The following is a 17878-nucleotide window of genomic DNA, read 5'->3' as shown; positions in this document are numbered from 1 at the left end:
TTTTCTGTTTCGCGACCGGTCAGTTTTGACTGTACCGGCGCGCTGTTTTGTTGGCACGTCATTCTGTTTGACTATATACTGTTTGACGGCCTCTGTTTTTGAGTTCCCAGGTTTCTCTGCGAGTTTCGTCGTGGCTTCCGTGTTGGCTGTTGCGCACGATGATTCTGTTGTGGGGGCTACCAGACTCATGACGGTATTCGCGGTTGTTTCTGTCCACATGCTCTGTGTTGTAGCTATGGTTTCTGAGGGCGGCGACTGTTCAGTTTCGATCCGTCCTCTTCCTGTTGACCGCGTTATCGGCATTGTTCCAGTTTCCTTTTCAAAACGTATCCTCTACCCGGCACGAAAGAATAATGAAATGTGTCCTCTATCCGGCTCGAATGGACCATGAAATGTACACGACCCGGTCTGTATGGCTGTTTCCGAGTCGTGTAATAATGGTTTTTTGCTGTCTGTTTGTGCGCTGGTAGAAGACGGCTGTTTCTTTCGATGGGTTTCGGCTTCTGTAGCGAGGTTTCACAGGTAACTGTCTGGTTCACTGGTAGCTGATTCACTGGTGGTTTTCTGATAACTGTACTATTGGAGAACTGCTGGTAACTGTTTCTGTCTTGCTGATGTTTCTTTGTCGGAGAGCTTCTGAGAACTGTTTCTGTCTTGATGATCTGCTGAGAACTGTTTCTGTCGAAGATCCACTGAGAACTGTTTCTATCTTGCTGATGGTTCTTTGTCGAAGATTCACTGGGAACTGTTTTTGCCTATAAATGGCCATCCTTTTATATTTATTTCAGTACCCCATCTCGCGACGCGCTATCGACGCGCCACTTTTGGAGGGTCCCTTGATCTGTATGTTACCGTAGTGAAAGCGCTCCACGAATTGTTCCTATTGGTCTATTCACATTCTCTGATCTGATACACTAACATATTGCATATTAAATAATTTAAGATTATTCATTTTTGTTACATAATTACTTATTAACTATATTATTTCTATTTGTTTGATAAAATCCTATTTCGTCCTGCACACATGTTCTATTTGAAAGTTTTTTTTAATAGCGCGCTAAAAAAACTCCCGTGCGAATGAAGCCTAATGCTGAGCTCTTGTGGTAGCTTGTCAAAAAATTTATAATATTTTCATGGCTCCGAAAAATAAAACGAGCATTACAAGCATATTATATATATTTTTTTATAATAATTAAGAATAAATTCTTACATCACGAGTTATAAAATAAATACATTTATTGCCTTAAATTAAGTCCAAAAGTACTCTGTACAATTATTGTTAGCGATGTACAAATACAAACGAGAACGACATGTAAAAACATTAAAAAAAAAACAAAAAAAAAAAGGGCCTTATCATGAAGTCAGTAAGTTTCACAATAATCATTGTGACCTACGAACAACTTAACAAATTGTGTCAGAATCACAACCAATAGTTTGCATCTTAATTTCATCTCTTATTTAATATTACACAAACTATTATTATATCATTGCTCTTCACTTATCCTAAAAACAAGAACCATTCTTTACCTTAAAATTAATAATTACATTTAAATTACGACTATCTAATTGCTAGCGGGTGTTTCTTACTGGACTGTTGTGCTTATACTCACAATAATTCCACTCTCTACTAACTTCTGAGATCTTAAGCTGCATACAGACTGTATGAACACACAAATATAAACTCGAGTTTATCTATGCACTTTATTTCTATCATAATGTGTGTATCTTCTCAGGTTTAAATTAAATTGTAACAATGTATAATAATTTCTGACGATTCATATATTCTTCCAAATTCTGAAACGACCTTATAAGCTAAACAACAGTCTCAATCTCTCATACAATTTACGCACACCAAGCATTCGTCGTCTTGACTAATTAACATTTCAGAATAACGAAGAATAAATCAACTAAATAAATATTATCTCTGTATGCTGCACAGTCAGTATACAACTTGAAAATATGTCCACACTATCGAGTAGGCGTTTGCTTATTTTTTTTTTTTAAATTCAAAAAAACTTCTGTGAGTACGTTCGGTTTGAAAAAATAAAACATTTAAGAATAATATTTATACAGTGATACGTCTATTCGATAGTGAGATACGATCCTCGTACGACAGCAGAGAGGCGACACTGACGTGACGTCACGGCTGCGTCTTCCCTCACTGTACAACCGTCACCAATCGAAGCCTGCATCCGCCGGGGTTCATTGCTTTACAAACAAGGCATTAGTTCATCAAGGCCACTGTGACATCCACAATGTGCGACTACTAGCCTAGAATATTAATATGTCCTATGTACTATCGAAATAAAACAGTGTTGCGTTCCATTATTGGCATTGTTCGTACAGAATTACAGTTAATAAATTAAAATAAAGACGGTTAATAATATCACGAAATAAATTCACGTGGCAAATAATATGGCAACAGACGATTTAAGTACTTTTAAACATTAAAAACAAAAAAAAATACTATTTAAGACTTGCAAATAGGCAAGTACTAACCCCACTTTCGGAGCGTAAAACAATTGCTGCACTCCACTATTTTGCATCATAAAGTCTAGTATATGTACTGGAAGACAGAAAAACGTTGCTACTCAGATCAAAAGAAACAGTCATTACAGCTGGTACACAAATTCCAGTCGTGCTGGCCGACGCGACGAGCCGAAACGTAACATTATACGAATTTCATTAACAGAGTATCCGTAAAACTAAAGCGGACAAAAAACATATATGTTAATGTAGTTGTGCGTCACTCCAGAGACGAGCGGAGACCTCGCGTCCCGGGTCGGGCTCCGGTAATTTCAAAATTGACTAGATATCTGTGTGCATAGGAAACGTACGTAAAACAGCTAAGTAAAGGAACCGATACACTGAAGGTCTGGCATGTCCGTGTAAAAAATACTAAAAACTAATTTTATTGCTATCAGCAAAAGTAACGTTTAAAACTGTAGTTCAAAGAACGCAGAGCGGAGGGGGTCGCAGTCAGACAAGCGGCGGCGGTCATCACTTGGGCGGCTGGTAGGGCGGGTAGGGCTGGTGCGGCTGCGCGGCGCGGCTGCCCGTCGCGTACAGCTGCTGCTGGAAGTTGTGGAACTGGGCTGCGTACGCGGGGTCCTGCGGGGACGGCATGAAGCCCTGCCCTTTGAACGGCGTCGGAGCCACCGAGGGCGGCAGCGGCTGGGCGGCTCCCACGCGCTTGCCGCCGCGGAACGTCGCACCGAAAGACTCCGGCGACATCTTGGGCGCGTCGGGGAAGCCGCCGGGGTAGTGGTGCGGCATGCGCATGGGCGCGCGGTACGGGCCCTTGTCCAGGGGCATCGGGTTGGCGACGCCGCGCAGGAACTCCAGGCTGGGCGGCGCGCGGGGCCCCGCGCACGTCAGGGCCGCACGCGTCGGCAGGTACTGGATGGTGTTGGGTGCGCTCGCTTTCACTTGGACGTTGGCGCCGTTGAACGACATCTTACCGCCGCGCGCGCCCAGCATGCCGTCGGGGCCCATCCCGCCCCCCGGCCCGCCCATAGGACCACCACCCATCTTTGGGCTCAAGCTCATGTCTCCGGGAAAATCACCTCCACCCATCATGCTTTCCATCGGCCCGCCCATTCCGGGTCCTCCCATGCCGTCCATGTGGCAACCTAACGTACAAAACAAATAAAATAATTTACATCTGAAATATTGTTATTTCGTTAATTATGTGTTAGTTATTTAACTACATTTTTGCAAATAATGTACTTTAGTATAATCTTATCATGGGTACTGAACAAATAATTGAAACTTGTGGGCTGAACTTCTTAATTTATGTTCGCAAGCATAGTGTGCGCTGTCCTCACCCAACGCGACTAGTGGTGTTTAATATGTTTCGCGTTCTTGAATACTGACGTCATTGTTCAAAACAGTACGCCCCTTGGACGGGATACAATAACAAAGCTTACAGCTTCTTTATTTCGGAGCAGTTTGTTTCAATATGAGACAATTTTAAATAAAATTTTAAAACTAATAAACACTTATACTTATTAACTTATACTTACAAATAAACACTTATATAGCAAACCAGACTAATAAAAACGTTTTAAAGATATTAGCCAGGATAATCGGTAAAATCGAAGACCGGACAAGTGTTATTTTAAAAAACAAAGACAAACCCAAGTCGTTGATCATCATGTGGGGATGCGAGTGAGGGTGCATGGCATGGTGATGCTGCACGTGATGCGGTCCGAAGGGCCCCATGTTGTTGGGGGCGGGCGGCATGGGCGGCGCCCCGCCCACCGTGTTGGTGAGCTGCTGCGACATCTGCGCCAGGGACGAGATCGGGTCGAAGGAGGAGGTGGCGGGTCCGAGCGGTCCGGCGGGTCCCTGGTTGGGGTTGATGGGGATGTTGTCAGGCCGCCCGCTAAGACTGCACGCACCAGGGAACCCGCCCGGGAGACTCGTACTGTTCGGACCCCCTGATAACGTAGGCTGTGCAAATAATACATCATTTTAATGTCAGTATTTCAGTAAATCAATTAAGATCAAGATATAGAGGTCTTCGCATGGACTTCGAGTTTACATGCTGGATATCATACAATACAACATAGACCGTGGAAAGACCGGTCAATATCGCCTGTAACGACAACACAAACAACATGTAATTCGTATTGCGAACATCCAGCGTACCTCAGTATTGGATGAGAGGCTATCCTCAATGTTACTAACACTCGGCGTGGTGGAGGCTATACTACAGCTGCCCTTGTTCCCGCAGGCGGCTGACGATGAGGGCGCGTAGGGTCCCTGGTTGAGTCCCGACTCGCGCTGAGGCGTCTTCGATGCGCTATCTTGACTTGACCTGTTCGACGACGGACTGGGCCTTGATTTTTCATCTGAAGAGAAAACACAAGAAACATTACTTCATAATCAAAACCCATTAAAAATCGTTCAATTAGGTTTTTAACTAAATTAATCCATTAATTTTGGTCCTGGCTGTTTGTTCTCTTTAGTAATTTTTTGAGATAAATATTTCTCTCATCTCCTTTCTACTGTCGCACGAGTTACTAACAGAGCTCAGACCTCTCTGACCATTGCAATATCTACAGCCAGTAAATATCACAAATATATCTGACCTTCAGACATTAGAGTGAACTATAAAAACCTATGTATTTATTTTCATTAGATGAGGTTTGAGAGTCCATAGCCGTAGATGGTGTCAACTTGGCTGGACACCCTTCATGATCAGAATGCAATTTGAATAAACCACAACTCAATGAACAATCATGCTCGTTCCACAACTAGTGTTCGCTACTACTACTCACCTTGTCCACACTTTGTATTCGATACAGACGTAGGTGTCTGCGGATTATTGAATCCTGGACTTTGTTCCAGAGAAAATCTTCCTGCTCTTTGTTCAGATAACGACGAGTGAGGTTCTGGGGTCCCCGGCATCATTCTATGCAAAGAAAATTATGGCTTAGTTGTTTACATGTTTATCTTTACTGGTGGTAGGACCTCCTGTGAGTCCGCGCGGGTAGGTACCACCGCCCTGCCTATTTCTGCCGTGAAGCAGTAATGCGTTTCGGTTTGAAGGGCGGGGCAGCCGTTGTAACTATACTTGAGACCTTAGAACTTATATCTCAAGGTGGGTGGCGCATTTACGTTGTAGATGTCTATGGTCTCCAGTAACCATTGAACACCAGGTGGGCTGTGAGGTCATCCACACATCTAAGCAATAAATAAAAAATATCGGGTTAATATACAAAATTAAGAAGAAACCTGAACTACTGTGCAGTGCAAGCAGGTTCATAAATACTACTTATTTTAGATTAAAAAGTTTGTTTGCCTAAAGTTAATGTTATAGTTAATGGCTGTAACGTACCCAGCTGGTGACTTTTGATTTGAATTTGATTGTGGTGTTTGTCCTCCACTGTTCGACGGGGGTCCGTTGTCTTTTAAAGACGTGTTCGGCTGTTTTTGTATCGTTAATTCTTGTCCTTAGAAAAATAAAGATACTCATTAAAAACTCCAGAGAGGTGGGGGGCAACATTCAAGATGAAGAAATCGAATTAGCCATAGAGTAATGAAGATATATTCTGTTAGCACATTTTCACCAACCACCACCAAAATGGAAATATAAATATGAAACAAGAACTACATGTGAAATGTACATATGTGATAATGATCTAGTGTTTCTAGTGCGTTCATTCAATTTACACATCTATTAGGCAGTCCAGGTAAATCGAAACAGCATTTTTATTTCAAATTTACTAAATTGCCATATAAGAAAAAAAACAAAACAACAGAAAGCATAAAAGAAACCTTATTGGAAGCACATCAAAAATATTTTATATAATTGAATAAATATAGACAAGCTTGGGTTCACACCCACACAAGGCTGTGTAAGCCCAACCTTGTACAGTTGACGTGTCCCGTGTAGCTCTAAACAAGCTGAGTTACCTTCGAACTGGTTGAGGTAGGATATTTGTTGCGGCGAGGGCACCGGCATCAGGCTGGGCTCCTTGCCGTGCTGGCCGCTCTGTTGGTTCTTCTGTTGCTGCGCCGCCAAACTTTGGAGCGTTCGCACAAACACACCGTCGTCTAGTTTCTCTAGTATCTCTTTTGCGGGCAACGTGCGAGTGCGATCGACGTCCAATTTTTGTATACGTTTCGATTTGTTAATGTTATTTCGTCACACGGTGGGATTTCAAGCGTCAAGCGTTTTGCGAGGGGAGGAGGGGGAAAACAAAAAATACGCATTACAACTACAGAAAAATAAGTTGAAAAAAAAAACGAAAAAAAAAAAACAACGCATTTTTTGATACAAAATTAATTACGTGGTTGGGAAAATGTCTAACACACAAAAACGTAGGCATGCTTTTTCTACATCTATGGCTTCTGTGTTTTATTTTTAACATGCTTCAATAACTTACCTAAAACGTTGCAAAGAAATCGAATCAAAGGACAATGTTCCTGACTATATCACCTCAGTTGGCAGATCGTGAATTCAATTAACCTTTTTATTAACGACGCTATGGCAAAGGTTTCGTTACTGTTTCATTTTAAACTTATGTCGGAGTAAGTTGAACATTGGTCCTCCGATCCACTTAAGACTCTAAGTACGATTATATGAGTGTTTAAAGTACAAACCTGGCCCGTCCTGTTTGGGTCCCGGCTTGCAGTGCGCCGGACTGTTGAGGCCCGATCCTGCCCGGGACGCCTCAGCTGACATTGGCATCTGTACGGAGCCGTGACCCGGGGATTGTGTTGCTATACAAAACATTAACATTATCAAGATCATTGCACAGAAAAACAAGTTAAAAACAAATTCCTACTTTCAATACCATATGATTATTTAGGAAACAAGTTTTATTTCTAAACCTATATGAACTGATGATTACACGTTGGTTTTGTTTTTGAATATTTTTATAATACACACTTCTTTTAAATGTGAATTATTTCTGAACTGTTTGCTATTTTTTATATATTTTTTTCCTACCCAAGCTGATAGCCTTGTGAGGCTATTTCAGCGTAACCTTAACTAGTAGGTGAGCTCACGGGGCTCAAACCTTACGACGTTGCTAACACGAACCCTAGCAAGAGCCGTGCTTCACAGAATCTACCACCGGATCGGAAACGCGGCCCACTGAGAAGATCCGGCGAGAAACTCAGTGGGCTGTGTCTATGGGTTAATTTACTCGAGAGTATTTTTTGTAGTTTATTACTGATTTTTTTTTTATTGCTTAGATAGGTGGACGAACTCACAGCCCACCTGGTGTTAAGTGGTTACTGGAGCCCATAGACATCCACAACGTAAATGCGCCACCCACCTTGAGATACAAGTTCTAAGGTCTCAAGTATAGTTACAACAGCTGCCCCACCCTTCAAACCGAAACGCATTACTGCTTCACGGCAGAAATAGGCAGGGTGGTGGTACCTACCCGCGCGGACTCATAAGAGGTCCTACCACCAGTAATTACGCTAATTATAATTTTGCGGGTTTCATTTTTATTACACGATGTTATTCCTTTACCGTGGAAGTCAATCGTGAATCTTTGTTGAGTACGGTATTTTATTAGAAAAATTGGTACCCGCCTGCGGGATTCGAACACCGGTGCATCGCTTCAACACGACTGCACCGGACGTCTTATCCGTTAGGTCACGACGACTACTGAATGCCCCGATATATTATTATTGTGGCACATACCTATAGGCACTGAGGCAGAGCGGTGTAGGGGTGAGGCACCATACGGGGGCGGAGGCAAACAGCTTCCTCTTTCGGAACAAGGGGACTTCACTTGCGTACCTGTTCACAAAACAAAATATTACAATTACACCAATGCTAAGTAACCTCACTCTCAATTGATTACTTAAACTATCTTTCATCTGAATTAAAAATGTAATGTAAAATTTTTGTTAATCCTCACTTAATTCGGTGTCCATAGATTTAGGATCGTCAAAGAACTGATGTTGTAATTTTTGCCAGTCGATATCCGGACCGCCGGGACTCTTGGGGCTGCGCAGACCGGGCTTGTGGCCCAGTCCCGGAACCAACCCTGGACCCAGCCCGCCGGGGTCTCCTGGACCCATCTGATGGAGAATACGATCAAATTAAAATCTATATAGAACATTTATATTTATACTTTCAGCCAGTGACTAACTGAAGGACAGCGCGCAAAAACTTTTGCTTCTTTATGTTTAAGATTGTTTTAAAGTTTGCTTTTAAGAATCCATTTCAATTAAATACCCCGCATACGAAAATTTAATGGGTACAAATAGTTTTATCGTAATTATTACAAATAGTTTGACATCACAGTGTTTTTTATCCAGTTGTCATACTCCTTCAGGCAGTTTATTGAAATGTCTACGACATAAGTCATTCACTAAATTTAACTCTGACTTATGGTACCAAAAATTTGGCATAGACAGCAGTCCTTTATTTAGTACATTAGATGATTCGAAGTATTAATTTAGGAACGAATTCTTTTCACTATTTGTTCTATACAGAATATGTACTACAAAATTAAATTTAACTGTTTTCGTAACAATTATCTTACCGATGATAGATGGCAGCACATCAATTTTATTATAAATGTATAACAATTCTGCTTACACGCATTTAGTAATATAAAATATGTGTTTATTTACGCTCCTTGTGTATTATAAATTCCACAACAATCCAAAACAACTATTTGTCTGTGTGCGGGTTTTCCTTTCTTACCACTTGCCACAAAAAATGTATATGAATTTTCTACTAACAGAACACGTCGTGGATAGTTTTATTTTGCAACATCAGTGCGGCGGTTAAAGAAAAATATTTAATTGAAAAATACATACATTTCTTCCGCGTCCGTACTCATCGCACATGGGTCCGTTGACGGGCACTCCGTGGTGGTCGGGACCGCAGTCGCCATGCGGCATAATGCCTCCCATCATACTCCCATCCATCATTATACCGCCTGCATTCCAATTAACATTAATTTCTGTTTATTTTACCATACTACTCTACGTTTTAGATTGATATTTTCACATTCACACTTAACATCCATATGCACGAGGACTTGAAAGTATTTCATCATTTTCATTCTGTTTCGTTAAGGTTGCTGCCTCTGCTATTTGAAGGTGGTGAACATATACTATATATGGATATCCATATATCCACCTATAAACTTTTACTTACTTTTACTTACTTAATTTTCATGAAAATTTTATTAATAGTTTATTCTTAAAAACTAATAAAATGATAAAAAGTCATAATTACCGTGAAACCTACCGTTCATCGCATTCAGATTGGGCCCAGGTATCATTCTGGGTCCCATATGTGGTCCGCCCATCATACAGGGCTTAGGACCTCCCATACCTCCCATTGGGTTCGGCATACGCTGAAAATTAACAAAGATAACATTTTAAATAATTCTCAACCCGCATAATAGTGTAATTATATCAATATTCAATTTACTTACCCCCATAGGTCCCCCACAACCTCTACCCATATGCATGTCTGTGCACATTCCCGATTTCATGTCAGGTCCTCCACATGGTCCACGAATTCCTTTCATTCCACATGGCCCCAGAGGTCCCATGGGACCATTAGGACCCATACCACCCATCATGGGTCCATTAGGCCCCATCATTCCATTGGGACCCATAGAACCGTGACCCATTCCCATACCGCCCGGTCCACCCATGCCACCCATCGGCCCGCCAGGGCCCATGTGACCTCCCATAGGGCCATTTGGACCCATTGGACCACCCATAGGTCCATTTGGACCCATTGGGCCAGCCATTGTACAACTTGGTCCAGAGTTCATATTATTTGACATCGATACCATGGGTCCATTAGGCCCAGGTCCCATAGGGCCATTAGGGCCCATTCCAGACATTGGTGGAAAGGGCATATTCATATTTGCCGTAGAATTTGGAGGGTTAATATCGTTAGGCGCTTGCGAGTTGTCTCCTGAACCTTGGTTGACATTGTTTCCTCCACTCTCAGGGAATAACATTTGTTGCATTTTTCGTATCGTTGCAAGCTGCTCTTCGCGATGCGCACGCTGCTGTGGCGTCAGGTTCTCATCTGGTATTTTTACGCCTGTAAAGACAATTATAATGAGACCAGGCTCAACTTACTATATTAGAATGTGGGTATAAAATTGGGCTCACCTTTGGGTCCAGTTTGACAATCTCCACCATCTGCAGAGCCTGAATCGGGCTGTTGGCCCGATGCTTCCGAGCACGCAGGTAATTGTCCCGGACCATTTGACATGCCATTAGACATTACAGAGGGGTTTTTCTGTAATTATAAATATTAATGTTTGTGAGATGGTTGACTAAACGTAATAGTTCAAAAACAGTATTATAAACAACAAGATACTTACGGTGTCCCAGGGCATTTCACCATCAGCACCGAGGCCGTCCATGACACCGCAGGACGGGGTGCTTCCTGGAAACCCATCCATGGGACCCATACCAGGACCCATTTGACCCATCTGTCCAGGTCCACCTTTCATCATCATCATTTGATTACCTGGTCCACTCATTCTGTTTGGCCCCATCATACTAGGACCCATATGACCCATTCCACTGTGACCCATCGGCCCCATGTTGGGGCCCATAGGTCCACCCATCATATGACCCATTTGATTGGGTCCTCCGATCATGTTAGGCCCACCTCGCATTCCACCCCGTGTTTTTGCCATAGCTAAATTGTTCAACCACTGAGCAGGACTTTGTTTATTGAACTGACCAATTTTTAATGGGTGTTTCTGTTGAATATACAAAACGTCTTTGAAACACTTTTTTAAATTACAGTAAAAATTAAAACATGATCATGAAAGGCACTTTAAATAACAATGTTGTACTAAAGACAGTCAGTAATATTTTCAGCCATTATAAAATTCTTACCTCTAAGTATTTCTTAGTTGCAGGTTGAGCACAATGGTATGCAATAATGGAGTGGTGCTGACCGGAAAGCACTGCTTCTGCTCCTTTATTTGCCATCATTGTTGAGAATACGAAGATTTGACTTTGCTGCTGGGACAATTATCCATTGTTTACTATATGATTCTTATGTATTAAAGATTATAATCCAAACAAAATGACAAAATAATCCAGACATGGTTATTATTAATATTTATTTATATTATAATAATGGTGATACAGATATGAAATTGACATAGCGTCTTTTCGTATTAAAAGTGTACAACTTCTAAAAATATTCGAAATTGAGTTAATATGAGGTATCTTTTGGTATCCTCAGTATTTTTCTCATAAATACTGTCAAGAGAGTGTAGTTTAGTTTTTTCTTTTATTTTTTACTTTACATATGTTTTAACTACTATGAACAAAATGAATACATCATTTTATTTTACTTTAAAAGACAGATAATGTAACTGGTAACAAATAAAAAATAAATGTTAGAAATTAATTATTATTAAAAATACCACATGTTAAACCTTTAAAAGATTCTCCCGTAAAATTAGTAAATTTTGAAATTATACAGTTTTAATGCGAGAAGACGAAATTTTTGAAAATTATTAGTATTAAAGTGATTTTTTGCTATTATCTGCTTTTATTTTAGTTTTATGATATTGTTTGTGGTACAATCGAAATATCTGTCAGGTTTCGTGTATCCAGTAAAGGATGCCTGTAACACTTTTATTAACGTATGCAACAATTATTATTTGACCCCATTGTGAATTGTTTGGATTATGTTCTATTTGCCATATTATTGGATTTTCTTGAGTTGATCAGTTTAATTTCATTTCAATTTTGAGGATCACAAGTCAGTTTTACAATTTGGTCTTGAGCATATTTTATGTAATTTACAATAGTTTAATTAATCAAAAAAGACTAGCGACTTCTAAAACTTTTAAAATTTAATTTCATATAAATATTTGCTTACCTCCATGCTGCCAGACTGCTTGCTCATTACATTCGACGGAAGTGTTTGTGCTTCACTAGCAGACATAGGGCCCATAGAAACCCCAGGACCCATAGGCCCTCCACCTCCTGCCATTCTACACGAACCCATGTTATCTGGGCCATTTGGATTACGACAGTTTGGGTTTCCATCCTAAAAGTAGGTATAGAGGTATAGTGATTTTAAGTACCCTCATAGAAAATCCAGCATTTGACTTGACCCAATTTATTATTTTACCTGAAGATTATTTGTCGAGCTTCTGAGGCCTGTCTGTGGATCTAAAATGTCGTTCGAGTCTGAAGATAGCCTTTCTGATTTTAACGAACCAGGTCCACCCAGTTCGCAGGAAGGTGATTTTGTTGGGTCACCTATGAAAAATTGGGAATTTCAGTTAGTCTGGTTTGAAAATTGATTTTAAAAGTTATTTTTAATTATTGTTGATAGTTAGTTAGGATTAAAAAGTTATCTCTCTTTTACTTTCCATTATTAAAATAACTATTGAAATTTATGTATTATATTCCTATATCATTCCTTCATCTTATATTCCACTAACTTTTACCGTCGCTGTCCATGAGGCCGTCGATCTCTGTTTTAATGCCGTCAACTCCAAGGTCTGATGCAGAATCTTCGCCAGAGGGCTGACTATGGGGTTCTATCTTCACACGATGCGTGTCTTCTGGCTCTTTCTTCAGCGCCGCCGGAGTGGGGAGCGACGCCGAGGGCGGACGGGAACCGTGGCCTAGTAATTTAATTATTGATTGGTTTTGAAGAGAATTTACTAGGTTATTCAGACCAATAGACCTGATCAAAATAGTTTTCTACCTATATAATAAATTGGCATAGATTTGGAAGCTATGTTATTAAATGCAGAGATCACATTCAATAAAAGTATGTATTAAATTTATAGTCATTTCTAAATTTTAATGAAAATAAATAGATTTCCACTTTATTGCGATGATTATTTTAATTTAATATAATATTTGACTTGAATTCAGTTCAGTTAGTTTAAAAAGAATTTATTAAACAATAATTTAACAATCCACGTTTTTTACTAAGAGATAAAAGAGTAGAAAAATTATCCAGTTAATTTTGATTTTACTAAATATCATAATCATCAGTTTTCAAAGTTTTACTATTAACTAGAGGTCCCACATAATTAATTGGAATTGTAAGTTTATACACTATTATGATTGTATTTTATACTTCTATAATCACAAATCTCGCCAAGGCTACACTATAAGAAATATTAATAAAGACAAACAATATTTTATCAATTCTCAATTTGACCACAGACGTCAAGAATAAAAGTTTGACAATAAATAGTATGCATGGGTGTGTGCGTCAAATACATGGTATGTAGTGTGTGTAATGTTTTCTTTATTGATCTAATGTATTTTTTATGCATTATTTAAAAAAAATATTAGCATTGTGCACTTCTTCTGTATGTTCTCTATAAGTGTAGAAAATTTCATACTCCTCCGTCTGCGCAATTTTCGTAAAAAGGTATACAAAGTTTTTGCTTCACATATTAATATATAGATTTGCCTCTATTAACATAGATCTAGTCAATCTCAATTGCCCAATTGCTCAATTGCAATAATAATTATAAAAAATTGTTAGTGCTATTTCTGCCACAAGCTCATTCCAGAGTGAGATAGCCATGATTCCAAAGCAATGAATACTTTTAACTGGTGTTTCACATTAGGAGGTGACATTAATTTTGCAGTGTCTATGTGCTCCATTAGCTAATTAATGTCACAGATCATTTGCCCATGTAAGTTGACTAATGATTGTTCTCTAAATCAAAACAAATCTATGATTGAAGTTTACAATAATAAGAAGAAAAAGCTTTTTTCCAAATTCAGGAGGATAAAAAGAGGGTATTCTGCCTGAAAGCCACATATAACAGAACAATGAGTACATCTAAACTGGGAGTATTAAATTTCTATAAAAAAATATTAATTAGGCCATAAATTAAACAAAGTCTCATCACCTCAGTCACAGTCAGGATTATTAATAACTAGATCAACAAGGTGACTAACTAAAATAGGGCAATTGAAATAAAATTGTATGGCAATTTCAAGATTTACTTTTTTATTTCTTTTTTGTATATAAATTATCTAAAGTATCTATATTTTATTAGTTTAGTGACTCAAAATTATATTAAGTTGTTAATTTGAGTTTATTAGAAGAAAAAAAATACCAGGCTCAGCAGGGTCACTGGGCTCGTCCTTGAGGCGGGCACCTCCACCCTTCTCCTTCTCCTTAATCATACCTCTGCGTGCCTTCGCCAACTTGACTGTAAACCAAAATATTCATAGATTGTGATTCTTAGATATATGATTTCAACCCTTATTAAAATATGACCCTATAATTTTATCTCTTTCTATTAACTTTTTTTCACTTTTTATGCCATAAGTGGATTGATGGCATGTTGGCGAAAGGTAAAAAGTATTGTAAAAAGCATCCAAAAATAATTGAAATTTAAAGTATTTTCATGAAAAATTAAATCATTTTTTTTTTTACGGTGAAATATCATAAGAATATTGTTAGCTCACTGTAGTTTATCACATAATATGAAGAAATGAATTATATAGGTTTAAATTATTGTTTATAGATATATTTAATTTCAGTATAACTTTATTGAAGACATTTTTGTATATTTCATTATTTTTTTCTAATATTTCGCTAAATAATTATCTTAGTTAATTCGACAATGTTTATCGTGTCTTCATTCATATGAAATAAACAATAATGCAGTCTGTCCAAACGATATTATTACTTCGCGCGATTTTATCGTAGTCGAGCAAACAATTGGCACCTGTCCCACAAATCTACTGTACGGCACTTCATTACAGGAATGTCATTATATTGCACCAAATGATCGAGATGTTATTATAAATAGAGATCGCGGAAACCTTGGCGGTCGGGGGACGCCGTGACAATCAGCCGTCTCCGTCAGAGCACTTACACAGCTCTCACACACCTGATCCCCTCGACATTTTCAACAAAAAAGAGAATACGCGCCGAATCACCATAAAAATTCCTAGCTTATTCTCCATACATAAACAATGAGATAAGTCGGGTGTAGACAGGCGCGAGCACACGAAACGCACGTTTACTATGGCCGATTTATTGCTTCGATTGCATCTTTCGACTGAGATGACACCGTAGAAGTAAAAACTTAAAATTATTTTATATCATTCGTGTGATCTAATTAAAGTATGAGGATGGATATGCAGAAAGAAACAAAAAATCGGGATCGCTGACATTTTTGTTTATGGTACTTATATGAGATCCAGAATCCACAAATAGCGATTAAACATACACGATTACCGCCTCACGACGGATTCACTTGCACTTGATGACACAAAACACTGTGTTTTATCACATTTATGTAAGTCTCATCGTATTATAAAAACCAGATTTTAATAAAATTCTTTCTATCAGCATTAACACAAATCACCACGCACACACAACACAACATACATATATGCGACAACACTAGCGACGGCCATCTTCCGATTCTTGCGATACACTGGAATCGATATAAATCGGTATTCGTGTTATAATTTTTGAGAGTATGATTTAAAAATGAAGTAATAAATTTCAGAAACTACTATTCGATTCGTACGTTATTTTCAAAACAAAAGCGTAAAATAAAAGAAATTTCTTGAAAATATAATATTATCGTCAAGCATAACTGTAAGGATGGTGTTGATGAACGAATATGATAGGATAACTTCTTTCTTGATTTTAAGCTTCATTAGGTTATAATATAAAATTTAACAGGTCAGCCAGTTGTAAGTCACTATGAAAGGGAAAGAACTTCTCTTAGAAAAGTTACCTTTCACAAACAATATCCACTTTTGACTTAAATGCTGACTTGCTGACTCGACTTGTATAATTGTAGCCTCTATACTACATTTACGTTACCCATTTTAATAAATCAAGCAATCAAGATTTGTTGTCACACGGTAATCTCTGAGGCTCTATGCATGTCCTGTCTGTCAATAGTACCATAAGTTACAGATGAGAAAACCAATTATTAATAAAATAGGTTACCCAAAATTTAAAAAAACTGAAGAAAATGACAAAAATCATTTCATAGCATTAAGATGTGTCTTGACACCAGGAATTACAGCACACTTTTCGAATATAACTCTAATTTGAAAAAGTTTTATAGTTGCAGGAAATATTTCGATTACAAAATAAAATAGAAAAATTTTAAAATCGATCACTAAACATGGACTGAGCAACACTAGTATATTTTACTAATGCTTGTTCGGATACATAAAATATTAAATTACAGGATTCTTGCTTCAAAATATCAATGAAAACTCTAATCGATAATATTCTAGATGAAAAATTGCAATATTAAAAGTAAAGTAACACTTGATTTAGAAGTAATATAATTTTTCATTATTAATTTGAAAGCTTTCCGATATGGAAAGTGTCCTATACGCGTAATGTGATAATTATAAAATTAAAAATTCAAATTAAATGAAACAACTAATAAAGCAACCGAAGATTCTCATATAGAAGGGTGAAATGTATTGCCTACATAAAGCAACTGTCTACCCAAAGATTAACGATGTCAGAGCATTTAGTTTAATTTTGTTTGCATGTTGAGTTGATTAATTATTTTGGTATCATAATTTTGAATTAAAAGATATACAGACAAATCTTTTGAATACTCGTTTAAAAACTACCAGTGATTGTTGTCCCTGAAACACAGTGGAAGAGACTTTATTCCAGTAATGGATGGTAAAAGGAAAAAAATATTTCTGTGAATGATATGAGTGATGAAATGACAATTAAGCGTCTTGCTGGTGTCCAGAAGATTATCCAGCTTCGCCAGAACATACAAACGTGCTTCAACGCTCAGCATTGTTCTACTAACTACCATTATTTGAAGCCTAACAGCCCAAGGGCAATTAGTTCGTGAATGCATCTAGGTATAACTTATGTAAATGTCATGTTGGATTCTTCGACGAGAGTACGCCACAGTGAGCGTAGATCTTGATAGGATTTCATTACAGACCATATCGAACATTTAGCCATTTTTTTTTATTAATTCCCATTATATGTCTACTTTTAATCTGGCTGCCGTTTTATAGGCTAACTTACAACCCTTTAGATTCGTTGCTGAATATGCAAGGTTTTTTTGTAAGGTTCAATAACCAGGATAACTTTTACTTACTAGAGCATAACATTACTTACAATTATGTGAAGGATGCCTCTTGTAGCTAAGCAAGTCTATACTTTTATCACATTTCTGCTTTGCACATTCGCAATTCTGCTTTTGACTATTATACAGTGGTGCTGTATGTGAATATTGGCAGAGTCAATCTTCTATATATCCAGATCAGAGTTTAATAGTGAATGCATGCAATGCCCTTTATTCAATTTTCATCGATGATTTTGATCTCTGGCTTCGAGGCTATGTTCCTTTTGCGGGTCCAGGTTGACGATTGATCAAAGTTAACCAAAAAC

General features: G+C 38.3%; 1 protein-coding gene across 18 annotated transcripts; it reads right to left on the bottom strand.

Annotated features, from left to right (window-relative positions):
* Positions 1-1158: 1158 nt before the first annotated feature.
* On the bottom strand, positions 1159-15865 carry LOC114239540 (uncharacterized). 18 transcript variants are annotated; one of them, XM_089739694.1, is made up of 20 exons: positions 15711-15865; positions 14586-14681; positions 12942-13121; positions 12620-12750; positions 12365-12535; positions 11365-11490; positions 10839-11225; positions 10624-10753; positions 9927-10552; positions 9725-9845; positions 9301-9422; positions 8391-8553; positions 8171-8269; positions 7114-7233; positions 6424-6582; positions 5846-5960; positions 5286-5419; positions 4654-4856; positions 4140-4455; positions 1159-3632 (listed from the first exon to the last, which is right to left on the bottom strand). In XM_089739694.1, the coding sequence occupies exons 2-20, from the start codon at positions 14653-14655 to the stop codon at positions 3001-3003; spliced, it is 4005 nt and encodes a 1334-aa protein (XP_089595820.1). In that variant the 5' UTR covers positions 14656-14681; positions 15711-15865; the 3' UTR covers positions 1159-3000. The 18 variants fall into 18 exon arrangements, with proteins under 18 accessions (XP_089595820.1, XP_089595825.1, XP_028025563.2 ...); XM_089739699.1 differs by having other exon boundaries at positions 4693-4856; XM_028169762.2 differs by having other exon boundaries at positions 4693-4856; positions 11365-11493; positions 12936-13121; positions 15711-15864.
* Positions 15866-17878: the final 2013 nt, after the last annotated feature.

The sequence above is a fragment of the Bombyx mandarina genome, chromosome A1 (assembly GCF_030267445.1).
Source record: "Bombyx mandarina strain Sakado chromosome A1, ASM3026744v2".
Classification (NCBI taxonomy): Eukaryota; Metazoa; Arthropoda; class Insecta; order Lepidoptera; family Bombycidae; genus Bombyx; species Bombyx mandarina.
Note: the sequence above shows the minus strand (reverse complement) of the source record. Positions and strands in the feature narration are given on the sequence as shown.